The sequence below is a fragment of the Teleopsis dalmanni genome, chromosome 2, assembly GCF_002237135.1.
Source record: "Teleopsis dalmanni isolate 2A chromosome 2, ASM223713v2, whole genome shotgun sequence".
Classification (NCBI taxonomy): Eukaryota; Metazoa; Arthropoda; class Insecta; order Diptera; family Diopsidae; genus Teleopsis; species Teleopsis dalmanni.
The window spans coordinates 231,759,349-231,775,670 of record NC_051847.1 but is presented as its reverse complement, the minus strand read 5'-3'; the positions used below and the strand labels follow the sequence as shown (position 1 = coordinate 231,775,670).

At 27.3% G+C, this 16,322-nt stretch overlaps 3 protein-coding genes across 4 annotated transcripts in view; all 3 read left to right on the top strand.

The window, feature by feature from the left end:
* The first annotated feature begins 131 nt into the window (after positions 1 to 131).
* LOC119679019 (GATA zinc finger domain-containing protein 10-like) lies at positions 132 to 3,617 on the top strand. The gene is made up of 5 exons (XM_038091156.1): positions 132 to 411; positions 473 to 586; positions 661 to 863; positions 2,636 to 2,784; positions 3,056 to 3,617. Exons 1-5 carry the CDS (start codon positions 307 to 309, stop codon positions 3,268 to 3,270), a joined length of 786 nt encoding a protein of 261 aa, XP_037947084.1. The 5' UTR covers positions 132 to 306; the 3' UTR covers positions 3,271 to 3,617.
* A 2,530-nt stretch (positions 3,618 to 6,147) lies between these two features.
* On the top strand, positions 6,148 to 9,661 carry LOC119684048. 2 transcript variants are annotated; one of them, XM_038097989.1, is made up of 5 exons: positions 6,148 to 6,409; positions 8,694 to 8,904; positions 8,958 to 9,048; positions 9,128 to 9,246; positions 9,312 to 9,661. In XM_038097989.1, the coding sequence occupies exons 2-5, from the start codon at positions 8,769 to 8,771 to the stop codon at positions 9,452 to 9,454; spliced, it is 489 nt and encodes a 162-aa protein (XP_037953917.1). In that variant the 5' UTR covers positions 6,148 to 6,409; positions 8,694 to 8,768; the 3' UTR covers positions 9,455 to 9,661. The 2 variants fall into 2 exon arrangements, with proteins under 2 accessions (XP_037953917.1, XP_037953918.1); XM_038097990.1 differs by lacking the exon at positions 6,148 to 6,409 and adding an exon at positions 6,617 to 6,690.
* Positions 9,662 to 11,571: 1,910 nt separating this feature from the next.
* The window catches only part of LOC119676939, a 5,062-nt gene continuing 311 nt past the window's right edge, over positions 11,572 to 16,322 (top strand). The window contains exons 1-15 of the mRNA XM_038088206.1: positions 11,572 to 11,757; positions 11,830 to 12,100; positions 12,163 to 12,448; positions 12,510 to 12,719; positions 12,774 to 12,915; positions 13,024 to 13,092; positions 13,151 to 13,314; positions 14,099 to 14,171; positions 14,278 to 14,447; positions 14,518 to 14,686; positions 15,314 to 15,477; positions 15,536 to 15,690; positions 15,812 to 16,016; positions 16,077 to 16,193; positions 16,254 to 16,318. Coding sequence (XP_037944134.1) covers positions 11,644 to 11,757; positions 11,830 to 12,100; positions 12,163 to 12,448; positions 12,510 to 12,719; positions 12,774 to 12,915; positions 13,024 to 13,092; positions 13,151 to 13,314; positions 14,099 to 14,171; positions 14,278 to 14,447; positions 14,518 to 14,686; positions 15,314 to 15,477; positions 15,536 to 15,690; positions 15,812 to 16,016; positions 16,077 to 16,193; positions 16,254 to 16,318 — 2,374 coding nt within the window. The 5' untranslated portion in view covers positions 11,572 to 11,643. The remainder of the gene's footprint in view (positions 11,758 to 11,829; positions 12,101 to 12,162; positions 12,449 to 12,509; positions 12,720 to 12,773; positions 12,916 to 13,023; positions 13,093 to 13,150; positions 13,315 to 14,098; positions 14,172 to 14,277; positions 14,448 to 14,517; positions 14,687 to 15,313; positions 15,478 to 15,535; positions 15,691 to 15,811; positions 16,017 to 16,076; positions 16,194 to 16,253; positions 16,319 to 16,322) is intronic.

Sequence of the window (16,322 nt, the reverse complement as noted above, 5' to 3'; positions counted from 1 at the left end):
GCTATTGTTGTCTCCTTTGTGCCTTGTTGACAGTTCTTTTATTTATATTTTTTGGTGCTGCCACAAACCTTTTTACTTATGCATGGCATATATTTCAAAAAATTTTTTAAATTAATATTATTTTTGCCTTTGGATTGAACATACCCCACCGAATAAATTGAAAGATTGTGTACGTGTTTTTTTTTTGTTGTGCATTTGACGTGTAAGTTTGATTCGTGTTCAAGTATATTAGGTTTAACAGATTGTAGGATTTTACGGGTAAAAAATTGTAGTTTATTTACGTAAATTTACAATATAAATACCATAATGAATACAAAATTTGCGATGCCGTTTAAATTTCTCTTGATTGTCATATTTTTAAATATTTGCAATGCTCAAAGAGTTGTGCCTGGTGTAAATCCGCAACACTACGTGAGTTTCTCTAATCGACTTTCAACGTATTACATTTTTATATTAAATATATATTTTATAGCAACAAGTTCCCGTGCAACAACAGCAGCAATATCAACAACAACATCCGCCTCCACAACAATATCAACAACAACAACAAGTGCATCATGCACCTGGTGTAGCGCCGCAACATTACGTTAGTTCAAAAATTTTTATTAAAATTTTCTCTATGATTTTATATAACTAATTTTATAATACGAATTTTTTTAGCAACAACAAAATGTGCAATATCAGCAAGTGCCTGCACAACAACAACAGCAACAAGTACCGGTACAACAGCAACATCAACAACAACAACAACATCCACCAGCACCGCAAGTTCAACAACAAGTTCATCCAGGACAACAACAACATCATGGACATCATCCGCCCCAGCAAGTTCTGAATGCTGCAAACATTGAACATGAAAGGGCGTAAGTACACATTTTTAAAAATTGTTAATAACACTTAACAATCAAAACAAAACAAAAATTTTCAAATTTTACTTTTTATTTTTAAAATTCCGATATGAAGTTTTTATCTTAAAAGTGTTTAGTTATGACCATTTTTATATTATTTTCTTTTGTATTTTAATACTATAATATTATAAATTGATAGATAGTAAATGTCCACTGATAGATTAAAATTGTCACTTTGTTATCAAAAATAATTTATTTGGATTTTGGTATTAGATTATTTTTATTTTACCAAACAAGTTTAAAAAAAAAATTCAATTTGATTATATTTATTAAAAATATTTTAATAATTAGATTATTAGAAATATTTTAATAAATTTAAATATCTTTAATTTTTAATATTTATATTTTATAATTATATAATTGAAAATATGATTTTTTAAAGAAAGTAATTTTATTGTTTACAAATAATATTTATTTATAAGTACATATTATATTTAATATAAGTTCGACAATTAAAACCAAACGAACATTATTCGATTAGTAGTTCAACTTAAATTTAATTTTAATATTTTAAATACAACTCAGGATGAAAAAAAAAACGTTTTAGTACGAACATTACTCCCACTTTGATATTATCAACTAATTTTTAATTTCAACTGAAAATTTAATTGTAAAAAAAACCGGTTAACATATAACTAGAAATAAAAAATTATAGTACATGCATTTTCATACGTAGTATTCCATGTCTTAGGGACGACAAAACCTCATAGCCTAGATTAAACAGAAATAAAACAAAAAGCCTGAGCAAACCTAAAGTTTGCATACTTACTGGAGTACTAACGTGGCACTGTGCAATGCTTAACGGTGGCGTATTCCAACAAGTGGACTGTACAGGAGTTGCCATGATGATTTTTATGCTTTTGTCCGGGACTAAAGACTAAGTGACATCAATGTCTTAGAATCCGTTTCTTAGCTTTATCTGGAAGACCAAATGGTTTAACAAAGAGATAATGGATAATATCAGGAGATAACAATTAGTGTAACTCACTTATTCCAAGCAATTTTGTGGTCCTCACAATAAGCAATAGTGGAAGTACTGACAGTTATATCAGCACAACCTTTGGATTTTAATAAAGAACAGAGGACAAACAGTGAGACCCGGAGTGAAAGAAAAACAACATAAATGTTGACCAAAAATACGTCTTAATAATTGTATTTATACAGACAATAGCATGTCGTAAGGCATAGAGAAGAAGAAATGAGCCACATATACAAAGGAAAAGAAAGGAAAAGAGCACAGATGATGACCTATATCACGTCTTCTTAATTGCATTGTAAAGGTTTTGAATTTTTAGTGAAAAATAGAGAAGAGGCAGAGAGAAGTAGGAAAAAAGCAAGCTTTCTACAACGACCGTGTCTATGTACTGGAGCCATTCAGGCTACAGTTCAGTTCGGCCGCTAAGTGGCATTTAGCATTCCCAAAAAGGACTGCACAAGCATATCGTTCTGGGCTACAATAAAAGGAAAATAATAAAAATTAATAAATGAACCAGAGTTGTCGCTCTTATTGAACATGATGATAAATTGAATTTTTCTTTTTGTTGTTAATTGTTATAACATATATAGATTATTTTATTAGTTTCTCCTTGTTCTGTATTGATTGTTTAATTTATTGATTTATTTAAAAATGAATAATTTTATTATAAAATTATTTATACATTTTACAAATAAATGTTGTTGCTAGTTAAAAAAAAAAAAACAATTATCTAATGTTGATGTATTTACAGGCATATCCAAGAGCATATGCAGGTCCCAATTGATACAAGTAAAATGTCGGAGGCTGAATTACAATTTCATTATTTCAAAATGCATGATTCCGATAATAATAATAAATTAGATGGCTGTGAATTAATAAAATCACTTATTCACTGGCATGGTAAGATGAACAACTTTTTAAAATTATTTTTATTTTATTTTTTTTTAATTGGTATAGAGGTTTTGTTAATACCCATTTTATTTGTTTTTTTTTTTTCATAAAAATTTCTTCATACCATAAACTACTTATGCGGTACTGGTTTTGGTTCGGTTCATTGAATGACAAATAAAACTATTTTCATTGTGTCGTTTTCAATTAATTTGATAACCCATTAAAACTACGCTATCATATAAAATAAAATTTCAATAAATAAATGAAATAATATACATAGAACAAGGCAGCAAAGAACAACATACTGATGCCCAAAAACCACACATTGAAGAAAAGATTTTCTCTGATGAGGAATTAGTTGCTCTAATTGATCCCATTTTACAAATGGATGATACATCACGTGATGGTTTTATTGATTATCCAGAATTTATAAAAGCTCAACAAAAAGCAGCAACAAAACAGCAACAACAACAGCAGCAACAACAGCAAAACTAACAAGACGCGTAAACATTAAAAATCGCTAAAGATTTCCAATTGATCTTGTTTAATTTCATCTTGTTTTCTTTTCATCTCATCAGATAGATTTGCGTCCTTGTTTCCTTAAAGGCATATGTTTTTTTTTTTAAATTGTGTTATTAAAATAATAAAATTATTTAAATTTTGTTAAAACGTGAAGTCATTCCATTTAAGTAACAAAAAATCTTCCAAATTCGAACAAATTTATAATTAAAATTTTTAAAAATTTACAAAATTACATGTTTTAATTGAAGGCGCTTTTAAGTGCACAAAAATATAACTTTAAACTCGAATCTCGATTTAATTATAAAACATGACATTGATTGAAATTAAAAATAATAAAAAAAGCTTTATAAATTTATAAAAAAAATATGTGCTATTATTAAATTACTTGTTAAAAAAACATGGAGATTTCTATGTTTTGTATACACTCTTTTTGATGAGCTCTTTGTACATCCTAGATTTAAAGCTAATTTAATAAATAATAAAATTATATGCACTTTTCTTTTCTACTGCAAATTTCTAATATTTATTTAATGTTTATAAAATAGACATTATTTTGAAAATTTCGTATTCCAATTAACTTAAATTAGTAAAAGCTTATATGTTTAATACCATTGGAAATAAAACGACTGATGCAATCAACTAAATGTTATGTACAAATAAAAATACAGCGAGTGTTCTGTTCGCAACACTTGTTGAAACCATTAAATAAAAATAATAGTAAATTAATTTTAATTTAATTTTTTAATCTTGCTTTTGTCTTAACGTCTTGCTTGATATTGCCGTGCATTCATTTCAAAAATGTGCGTTCGACTTTCAATTAAACTTTAAACTTTAGCGGCTTCAATTGGTTTTGGTGAGCCAAAATGTTGTTTAGGTGTTGCATTTGTCAAAACAGAAATTTATTTAATCAATAATATTTTTGCTTACGCAGTTAAGGAAAAACCAAAACTAAATGAAACAGATGGCAACGAAGAGCACGATACCAAAATATATACCGATAAGGAATTGTCCGACGTTATTGATTATGTGCTTAATACAATGGATAAGAATAGAGACGGCTTCGTTGACTATGCGGAATATCGCGAAGGTGAAGAAAGTGCTGCTAAGGGAACAGGGCAATAAAAACGATCAATTTATTAATACTTTTTATAAATAAATGTTTGTTATAAATATAGTTGTAAATGTTTTTTTATATGTTTTGTAAAATTTTTTAATAAATTTTGATAAGTTAATTAACTAGTTTTATTTTCAATGATTTTGTATTAACAAACAGTAAATGGTAATAATTCTTTTTGTTGTAACTCGCTGGGATCTACTTGTAATATCCTTTTGATGGGTGGTGAACTGCACTTTGGTCTGGTACGTAGCCCTGGCCGGTAATAATTATTGTGATCGCTGAATCACGAGAACAGTGGAACGATATACTTTACAACAACAACTATTAGATGTTGTTTATAGCCATCTTATTATATTATATTGTTTAGTTAATATTTTTTTATTAGACAACTCTCTCTCTGTGATTTTTCTCGTTGAATACAAACAAAAAGAAAGTTATTGCATAAATTATGCGCTTTGTTGTTGTCACAGTTCGGTGAGACCTATAGGACAAAAACCATGATTGCATTAGAAGAAGAATTCATACGTTAGGATGGGATATCAAAAGCTTATAAGGTATTGAAAGAAAGGATATGGATATGTATGGGATGCCAGGATTATCCTGGTCTCCGACTCGGAGCTTCAAGGCAGAGAAACCCAGCTAATTCAGTTTCAAATCAGTTGGATTTAAATTAGTGTGTACATGAGAATTAAACAAGCTGTCGCCAGTTGGTAATTTCGATTGCTTTTATATCGTTGGAGGTTCTCTATCACGTTTCCTTACTCTAGCGGGTACCGAATCAAATAACTTTCTAGTCAGAGTATTTTTATCTACTCGTACAATATGACTAAAATAGTAAAATCGCTGAATTATATATATTATACATATTTAATAATAAGATTGAAAAACTATACAGAAAACAGAAAACTAATTATAAACAAATTTGTTACTTTTTAATTAATATTTAAAACATAAGCTTTTAATTAGAATTCTTTATATTTTCAATTTTAAATTGTGAATAATTTTAAGCTAGAAGGCAAATTTATATAAATCCAACACCTCCGACAGACTACTATCAAGTCATTGTCGTATTCTTTGTTTTTCAATATATTTTAAGTAATATATTTTTAAATAACTCTAAACAATGTTTTTAGACTTAAAGCATAATACTTATGTTAAAAATTTTTGAAATTGAATAATAAAGAAGTATCTATTTATCTATCATATTTTATAATAATAATAAAATCCGTTTTGATAATGAGAATATTTTTAGAATCTAATTTAATTAGACCGATTCGAATAGCAAAGAAAGGATAAAGACAAAAATTTTTTATTTAATATATTGAAATTTGGCTGACCATACAACGCTGTTTCGAGTATTGCCAAGTACTCTTCATCAGTGGTCTTTGGAGGTAATCGAATTTTATTTAATTAGTTTATAGTCCGTTTATAATTTGGTTGGACTGCAAGTGCCAGGCTTAGAACTCGTGCCTGTCAAATTTAATTACTTTGCAATGTAAATAATGTTGAGGGTTTTTGCTATATGGAAATATATACATATATTATTATATATATGTTTACTATTATATTTTAACAAAAGTATAGTTTTTGTTCTAGTGATTTCCTAGTTATCGAATCTTACGGTATAATTTAAAGAAAAACATTCAAGTTCGAGGAGAGCGACTTGTACGCATGTTCCAAAATATGCCGGCAGTTCTAGAAGAAAAATATGTTGTCAGTAGAGATAATAATAAATGCGGTGAAGATGCAAGTGTTTATCGACAGACTCACAAGAGCATAAACGGCAAGTGAACTACACAGTACACAGTTCGACGACTAGGAACGGTAGACAGACAGACAATCGTAAAAAATGTCAAACGGAAAGTTGTGCAATTTTGTTTAATATAAGAAATATTAAAACAGCTCCCCTGATAATATCAAAATAATTATTTAATACAGCAAAACGAATATAGAATTTATAAACAACGACACTCACTGCAACATCGATGCCAAAATGTGCGTATTTGTTTTTTTTAATTTTGTTGCGCTATTAATAATTCTATTAAAATTAAAAAAGTTTTCACATTCTTCTCAACAGAAAGAGTGTTTGTTAATAATAAAAATACTTAAATTATAGTTCATGTTGATTTGGTAACAAAATTGTATTTGAATTGTATTGTATTGAAGTGAAGTGAATTGCAAAGGAACATTTTTTTGTTTAATCAAATATTGATTTTACGTGCTCGAGCTTCACAGGAAATAGACTTGCAATTCTTGTCACAGTTGTGGTTTATTTGGTTGGTTTACGGTTTGTTTTATTGCAGTTGCTTTGTTGTTGTTGTTTTCCCTTTGTTACTTTGAAGTGTTATACTTGGACTGAGTGGTTGGTTCATTTTACAAAAGATTCTTATTTCGCATGAGATAGGCAGCGTTCAATGACGTTTTAATCCAATAAAATTTTAGTTACAATTGTTGTTCTTCTCGTTGTTATATTGAATTTCATTTCCTATATGCATTTATAGTATATAGTATTCAGTTATATGGTATAAAATGTAGGTAAGTATGATCTATAAAAAGAGTTTTGAGTGAGTTTAGTTTCATTGTATTTTTCAAGTGCCATTTGTTTCTATCAAATATTCTTTTACGGATTTAAAAAATAGATTGATGAGGAAGTTTTTGTAAAGTTATTTAAATAAAGTTTAAAAAGTAATCACAAAATGTCACAGAATTCAAAATGCGGTTAATTGAATATAAATAAAATGATCGTTAAAAATTGAAAGACAGGTATGGTTTCTTAATTTCAAGCAATTATAAAAAGTCAAGCATCGATTATAGCAGATTCTATAGAGTTAATAGATAAATGATTTGTTTTGAACGTATTTAATGAAATAATTCAAGAGAATTAAATGCAATTTTGATTGCGTACTAAGGCCGTGTGCGAGTTCGAGTAAATTGAGGTAAAGTAAATTGAAATATTCTAGGGATTTTTTGCACTGTACTTATGTAAATATTTTTTTATATATTTATTGCACTTATTTATTATTTTTTGTTAATTTTTTAGTTTTCAACTTTATTTATTAAATATCTTATAAAATTTTCACAATGGTATCACCTAATTTATCTAATCTTTATCTAATTTACCCTTCTTGAAATTCTGGTAAATACCAACATTCGCTACCATATATCTGCAGCGAATAATTCATATAAATAAATATATTCTTAACCCAATTATAAATAATAAGAAATTTAATGAATATGGTAAATAATATATTCATGATAAATATATTCATTTATTTCCCTCAATTTACCATTAATTTACTTGAACTCACACACGACTTGATATGCTAAACATGCTAACGATATGTTTATTAAAAACAATTTTGTATTATTTTCAAACTGTATTGTCAAAAACTCGTAAATTTTTATTTTTTAGGATAAAAATAAAATATTTTTATTTAAAAAAAAATTTTTATTAGGTAAATCTTTTTGCTATGAATATTTTGATTATGAACTAAATTTGAATTGTTTATTAAAATCTAGTTAACTATATTAGCTGATCAAGTTGTGAAATAAGGTTAAAATAATTGACTTCTAAACTAAGCGTAATCAAAAAATAAAAGATGAAGCAAAGATGATATATAAAGAAAGTGATGCTGTATTAGATACTATGCATCCAGATTGACCATGGTCGCAATGCTCCGCTTCGTTGGGAGCTGGTACCCGTTTATTTCTATTCTATTCTATACATTCAGCAATTGTGGAAAACGAAAATGTTATAACTAGCGGATACTGAATATTAATATGATTATTAAAAATAGCAGCTATTTAAACAAATTAAGAATAAATTAAAATATATTGAGATTTATGAGGTTCATTGGGATACCATTAGATTAGTAATTAAAACAAAAGGAAGCTTTCTAATTTTATTTTCGAAAAGAAAAAATATTTACAGATTAAATATTCACAAATAGAATTTAGAATTTAGTCAAGACGACTTGTATTTTTTTAGAGTTTAGAAAACTGAAGAATTAACATTATCAAAAAATATACATATAATAGTGTATTTCTAAAAACAAAAAAAAATTGATGTAGCGACTGAGAATCAAAGAAGAGACTCGAGTAGTAAATAATTATAAATTGGAATAAGTTGTATATAAATTTGTATGCCAAGTAGTATAATAAAAACTAACTATACTAAATTTGTAGGTCTAGATCTTCTAGCTCTAAAGCATAATATTTAATTAAGAGCGTTTTCATATTAATTGAATATATTAAAATATATTTACAATTTCTATTTCAGTGTAAAAACAAAAATATACCTCAATTTTAATTTGGAGAAAGTTTTGGATCAACCGCCAAAACGTATCAAACGCAAATGGAACGAAAAATACTATATGCCTTTCGAGGCTGGATAGCTTTTGTAGCTTTTATGGATATGGGAACAGCATTCCGTAGTTATATAGAGCGTCGTAGCTTTTTAGGTGATCACTCTGAAACACAATTTATTGAAGGTTAGTTAATGCATATTAAATTTGAATATTATCTATAATAACTCTTCTAATAGGTGATTATACAATATCACGCATAATAGGCATGTATTGTTTGCTTAAAGCAGTAGCACTTGTGCATTGCACTTTATATATACATTACAGACCGTAAGTTCTTATTAACCTTTTTGAAATAATTAATAAAAAGTTTTAATTTATTGTTTTTAAATATTATCCATTAAAAAAGTGTCGTGAGTATGGGTGGTTGTGCTTTGGCTTTAACCATGGTATTGTATGTCAGCGAAACTTTGTACTTCCGTTCAAGTACACTTAATTTTTATGTGATCTTTCCATGCGTTTTGAATTGTAAGTTAATTTTTGTGAAATTAAAAAATAATTTAAATTATTGTATAATATCTATTTCTAAATAGCAATTACATTAATTGGCTTAATATATATACCAAAACGTTTACGTCTCTGGGAACCAAATATGGATCTAGATGATGAAAACTCTCAACTGTTAAAGCAAATGACTGGCTTTAAACGTCGCCGAGCGAAGAATAAACAACAATAAGCTTCCAATTTTACTGGAATAGTGATATTTTTAATATAAACTCGTATATGCATTATAGACTTTTACGGCTTTCCAAAATTTAAACTTAATTTATGCTCTCTAAACGTAAATTCTTAAATTTATTATTAATGAATTACATATTTTATAGAAACTCAAGAAGTCTTTAAGAACATTGGTCAATTTCTGACATAATCATTTATTATCGTTATATATATCCTCGTTTCATAAACGATTTATTATACCAGTTTTAATATATTAAATTCTATCAAACTATCTAATATATAATTATGATAACTTAAGCATTAATATGGCTTATTTTTTTATAATATTAAAATTTAAATAAATATGAAACACATTAATAAAATACTTAGAGGCACTTTTGTAGTGGCAATTAAATTTTATAATTTTTTATTACGAATATAAAAAGTTATTTATACATTAGATTAAAAATTGTTATCGCATATTATATTAAACCAAAGCAATAGAAGTTTTAATAAATAAAATAATAAATACTAAATTTACTCATATAAAAGTAGATTTTGTTTTTTTAAATAATATTAAATCTTTCTTTTATTTTTATATACTTTAAGTGAAGAAAAGATATATAGTGTATGTGATAAGAGTGTTTTCGATGATAACCATATACCTACAGAATCCAACATAATAGGATATGAAATAAATTATTTCATTATTACATATGTTAATGAAATAAAGATTTGGTCGTTTCCATTGACATTTATGCATATGAAATAGCTTGTTTGCTTATATTTTACGTATAAAACATATAAAAAATATTTTACATTTTGGTAATTTCCTTTGTGGGGAAATTTATTTTTGAAGTCGACATTTTTCATCTTACATCAGTTGATTTATTTACAATAAGCTACTTTAAATGAAAGGATTTTGTATTGTAAATTATTCTCATTGGCGGTCTTAATGAGAAAAACTGCCTAAATGAGACAAGTGGAAACATGGTTTTACGTCTTAATAACATTACAATATTTACATTTCATTATCATTACACGTGGGTTAACGAGTTTTGAGATATTAGATTAAAATATTTACAATTCGGCAATAAAATTAAAATAGAACAAAAAAAAAATCTGAAATGAAATGAATATATTAATCATAGAAAAAATTCAGAGAGTATGAAATAAAATTATCTGACAAGCTATATGCGCTCCGTGGTTTGTCAAAAATAAAAATCTACTCAAAGATCTAAATCTACCAACTGTTAAAGAAGTTATTCCCCAATATACACCTAAATTCAAGACGCATCCAAATCCTTATGTTTGACATTTATTTTTTGCAACGGCACTAAACCACCTTAAATAAAATCATTGATAAAAATTCCCAGTACTTCATGTTGTTGTTGTTGTTGTGACTCGCGGAGATCTGCTGACGTACTTTTTTTCAGGAATGTAGAATCATTTAAATTCTACTCGTCAAACTCGCACCGGGACATAGACTCTACAGTTTTTTAAAATATTTAAAGTCGCACATCACTTCAGTGCTATAACACATCTGTTTATAATAGGGGTATTCAGGCAACTGATTAGTTGCTTAGTTGATTCAAAAACTTAATATAAAAATAATTTAGCATTTTGATGTTAATTAGTTGCTTGAACGACCCAAAATGCGTAATCTGATTAGTTTGTTGTGTGTAAATGCCTTGGCAGCACTCGCATCAACAGCAAAAGCGGAACATACGTTAACAGTGAAAATTGTTTACACACAATTCAAACAGCTGAGAGAGATAGCTAACAAATTTCTATACAAAAGTTCATTTTAAGTTATTATTACGACACTTGGGACTGGCAGCACTATTAATCAAATTTGTACTAATCTGAGAATCACCGAAATAGTTGATTCCCTGCTTAGTTTCATTTTTGTGTGCAAATTTTTGTTGTAATCAACTACTAAGCAACTAATCAGTTGCCTGAATACCCCTAATATTCCATATACGCCAATGATTATATAAACCACATATCGTACGGTACCGTATCATATCATAAGGCCATACCTTATTTTCTACCTTATGTTATCATTTTATTGCAGTAGTTTGAAATTTCCAACAGGGCGTGTTTCTGATCATCTTTAACTGAACGTACACAAGAGTAAAAGTATGTACAAAAAAAGAAGTTGGCGCAAAACAAAGTGTTTAAACATTAATCATTTTTAGCATAAAAATGTATAAAAATCGCAAATTTAATAAAAATTTGAAACAAACGACAAACAATCAGACTGTTTCAAAAAGGAATTTAAATGTAATTGATGAAAATACAACAATAAAGATTGCAAAGGTAAAAATGAACTGCGGTTTATTTACACACAAATGATTTTATATTTCACAACAATATCCTGTGATTACTTAGACAACAGATGCCTCTGGGACTTCTCACTCAAGGCGGACTAGTTTTGGTAGTAATAACGAAAATGAATTTAATGTGGATGCGTTTAATAGTGAAGAAAATATACCGGCGTCTCAGGAACCCACTCAACGTTACCTGTCCCAACGCAGTATTGCGGCCTCCTTAACGCGTACGCAATCACGCGGCAACACCACACGTCCACCAAACACTTACTTTGAAATGGTTTTAATGAAATCTGGTGCACTATTGGATGAGGGTGATAATTTTGTGTTGTGTAAGTTTAGTTAAAAAAATAATGTTTATATGTGATCGCTTATTGTTTTTAATTTCTTACAGCTTGCGATCATGTTGCTTTTGTTAGTAAATTTAGAGAAATTTTAATGAAATCTCAAAACTACCCGGACAATATTGAAATGTTTAAAACTGGCTTAAGCGACGCTTTAGCCACAAAACCTAAATTAACGCAAAAGTTATTAAGTGGTTGCACAATTAATATGCCCGGTGAGGAAAGTGTCTATCAATCCCAAAATAGTATGATGGTTAATTTTTTAATGATTGGCTTTCTTTGTGATCATGTTTTGGATATACTGCTTGATAAGGCTGAAAAAATTGCTTGTGGATCGTAAGTATGATGTTATATTTAGTTAAAATGATTATTAATTAAATATTTTTTATATTTTTAGCAATAAAAATCTAACTGGTAATAATGTACCACTGTTGACTTTGTTGTTGGCACAAATGAGAAACATTACACTATCCCATGGCACTGTTATCAATGAACGTATACATTCCATTTTTGAAAAAGCTAATCCCAGTGCTAGGATGGAAATAATTGCTAGTGCGGAATTTATAATCGAACCAAGCAAACATGATGAATTTGTGCAGCTGTTATTGTAAGCTTTTATTTTTCAATTTATATTAAAATTGTTAATTGTTTTTTATTTTAGAGACAATATTGCTGAAAGCAAAGATTTTTTCAATCCCGTCATTATGCAGTGTTTAATCCATTTGAACTTGACCCCTCATATGCAAGGAAAAATACGTAATAAAATTTTATCTTATATTAAAGAAAGCCAAAATCAGCATACCGTAAGTATTAAATACAATAAGAACATCAAAAACAAAATAATTTAATTAAATTACACTTAAATAATTACATAAGTTTTAAGTCTTAATAATAATTGGTTATATTTTTAGCTGTTACCAGTTGTTATTCAATTCTTACTAAAAATATTAAATGAAGACAATGATGAAAGTGTACGAGAAGTAAGATTTATAAATTATTTTAATTAATATATTTAAATAATGTGCGCTTAATTTTTAGCTTGTGAATACATTGAGAGAAATTTTAATATATCTTAATGATATTTCTGTGATAGAAAAACATTCAGAAGTTTTTAATCATATAGAACAAGGTCTTATACGTTCCAAGAAATTTTACACACTTTGGCAGAAGAAGATTAGCGGTTTGCCTCCTGTGGAATTTAAGTTAGTTGTTATTATATTTAATTTTAATTAATATTTATTTCTTTATTTTAATTTATTTTTTATTTTATTTTATTTTAATTTATTTTTTACTTTAATTATTTTTATTTTAATTTATTTTTTATTTTAATTATTTTTATTTTAATTTATTTTTTATTTTATTGTAACCGTAATTATATGAATACCAATAATTAGTTTTCAATTAAACTAAAAACTAAAAAAACTATCACAAGTCTTGTTTCTCTATGAACACGACTTTCTACTTTATATAATTTGATTAGAAATAATAATTTTATTACATTTTTTATTTTGTCGCATTTTTATTGTTTTACAACAGTAATTATATGAATACCAGTGATTACTTATCAATTAAAAAAATAATATTTTTATTTTATTTAAATAATTTGATCAGAATTAATATATGCAAAGCTGACGTTCATAGTTGGTATAGTAACCGTTGAACGGCACTTGGTCGTCATAGTTCACATGTGGCTCGGGGGCTTAAATACTGCAGCTTCTGGAACCTTTTTTGGCTTACAGCCCACCTAGTCTGTCTCCTAACCCATGTATTGCTTTCGTTATTGTAGCCTGGGTTAGGATGTGAATGGGTAATGGTTGGGAAAGTAATTCCTTTAATATCTCCTGCTATAAAACTCACCTAAATATAAATATAAAACTCAGTAAAAATATATATAGTATATAGTATAATAGCTTAAGTTAATAAATATTATATAAAATTAAGAACTGTTAATTTTTTAGAATAACTATTAATTAAGAATAATTTCAGATCAATAGATTTCATGATATTGCTACTGCTAATATATATTAAGGAGGATAATTCAATGTATATTGAAAATATTGTAAGTATTTATTACAAACGTATATATTAGTATTTATTTAATAAAATTTAAAAATTAAATATAATTAAACTATGAAAATAACTCACTTCTAAATTTTCATATACAGATTCGACGTCGTATTAAACTTGAGCACATAACTGTTGAAATCATTTTTGATATCTGTGACAAGTACGGCGTTGCACTGGAGAAGCTAACTAATATTTTAATGCAAATATTACATAATTTTCTTAAAGAAAAACACAAATCAGTAGTAAACTTTGCCAGAGCATCTTATTGGTAAATAATTTTAAAAATATTTATTTTTTATTTGTAAGTTTCATAATAAATTTTTTCTTAATTTTCTTAGTATACTATTTAAAATAGACGCTGCTATACAAAAGGATATTATAAAGAAATTATTAGAGCTTACATATGATAGATCTTTGCAGAATATGACTAATTTAGCTTTGGAATTACTGACGGACTTACATCGTGAATATGCTAAAGAAGTGCGAAATTGGGGCATGCTTTTATTGGTATTTTATACACACAAATTTTTATTATACTATACACAAATTATATATTATATTATTTTTATTATAGTATAGTGAAGAAAGCTCTCTTTAAAGGACAAAAATAGCATAAGCAATTCTATCCGATTTAGAGAACTAGCCGGAAAAAAGATTGTACTTTATATAAAAAATAAATACTAAGGTTCTACTTTCCGTTGTTAAAAGAAGATTGGGGTACTACATTGTATTGTTAGGTTAGGTTAGGTTATACCGGCGATCCCTGGTGGATCTACTTAGGCCAATTGGACTATTGTGTTCATTGTATTGTTAAAAGAAAAATTAAAGTAGTCAATTGGGTATATGGTCCGGTGCTACTTTCCTTCCAAGTAATATATAATAATATTTTTATATTAAAAAGAAGAGACTTTTTTGAGTCCAATTGATCTTTGGCTCTCTACCATTAAAATGGTTAAATTTCTACGTCTTGACACATGTTAATTTCAATTAAAATTCTTTCCATCCTTAATCCATTTTTACTCTTAAAAGACTCTTTGTGTTTATGCCATAATTCATTTAATAGAGTTTTCACTATTATATATATACATAAATATATACCATAATATATATTTTATTGTTATATGTTCCCAATAGCCCTTGCTTGACCGTTTGAATGAAATGTCATTATCACAAACGCGTATGGTTATGAAGTTATTATGTTGTATAGCGTTTCCTGAGCCTGGATTCCATGAATGTACTCCATTGCAAGATCAAATTGATATGTTGGTCAAGAAACAATTGATAAGTCGTGTTCCATTGTAAGTAAAGTTTTTAAACAATTTTAATGAAAAATCATTGAATATATATATCTTTTAGAATTAAAAAACAAGGAATCATTGGAGGTGTACAGTTGGTTGATAGCATTGCACGCGTTGAGAAAACTTATATTGAAATTGATGATTTGGAAACTACATTCAACACAGCCAGTGATTTACCAGATGGTCGTGGAAAAATGGCAGCAAATTATATTGGTAAAAGAAATCAATTAACGATTTTCAGCAGCTTAACAAATTAAAAAAAATAATTGCATGTACTATATTTGTCATTAGTTGGCAAATATAAATAAATTATAATCTATTCTCATATTTACAGAGCGAATACGTTCATCTATAATGCATTGTCCAGAATCGTTAGCTTTATTTTTTGATGAATTGGCTAGCATTTGTGTCGCTGGACCACATGATAATGCTAATAAAGGTTATCTTCTAGATAAACCGCTTGTTATATGGTTATGTGAAGTGATGACATATTACTTTCAAGACTATTTTATAAGCGAAGATACAACTGATAATATAAGGTAAAAATTGTATATTACTTAAATTTATTTTATAAATAATATTTACTGCTGTTATTATAGTGATATACAAGTTTCACTACAAAAGTGTTTGAATTCTCAAAATACAGAAACGGAGGAAAGTGAAGTTACTATGATTGCTATTAACATATCCGAAGCTGTATTAAAACCTTCTCATCAGTAAGTTATAGAGAATTCTTTAATTTTATTTATATAATTGATATAGTAATATTATTTTAGAGCTTTAAAGTCAGCCTTAGTATTAGCGCCACTTTTTAATTTCGTGCGTGTTTTGCATTTTATACGCTA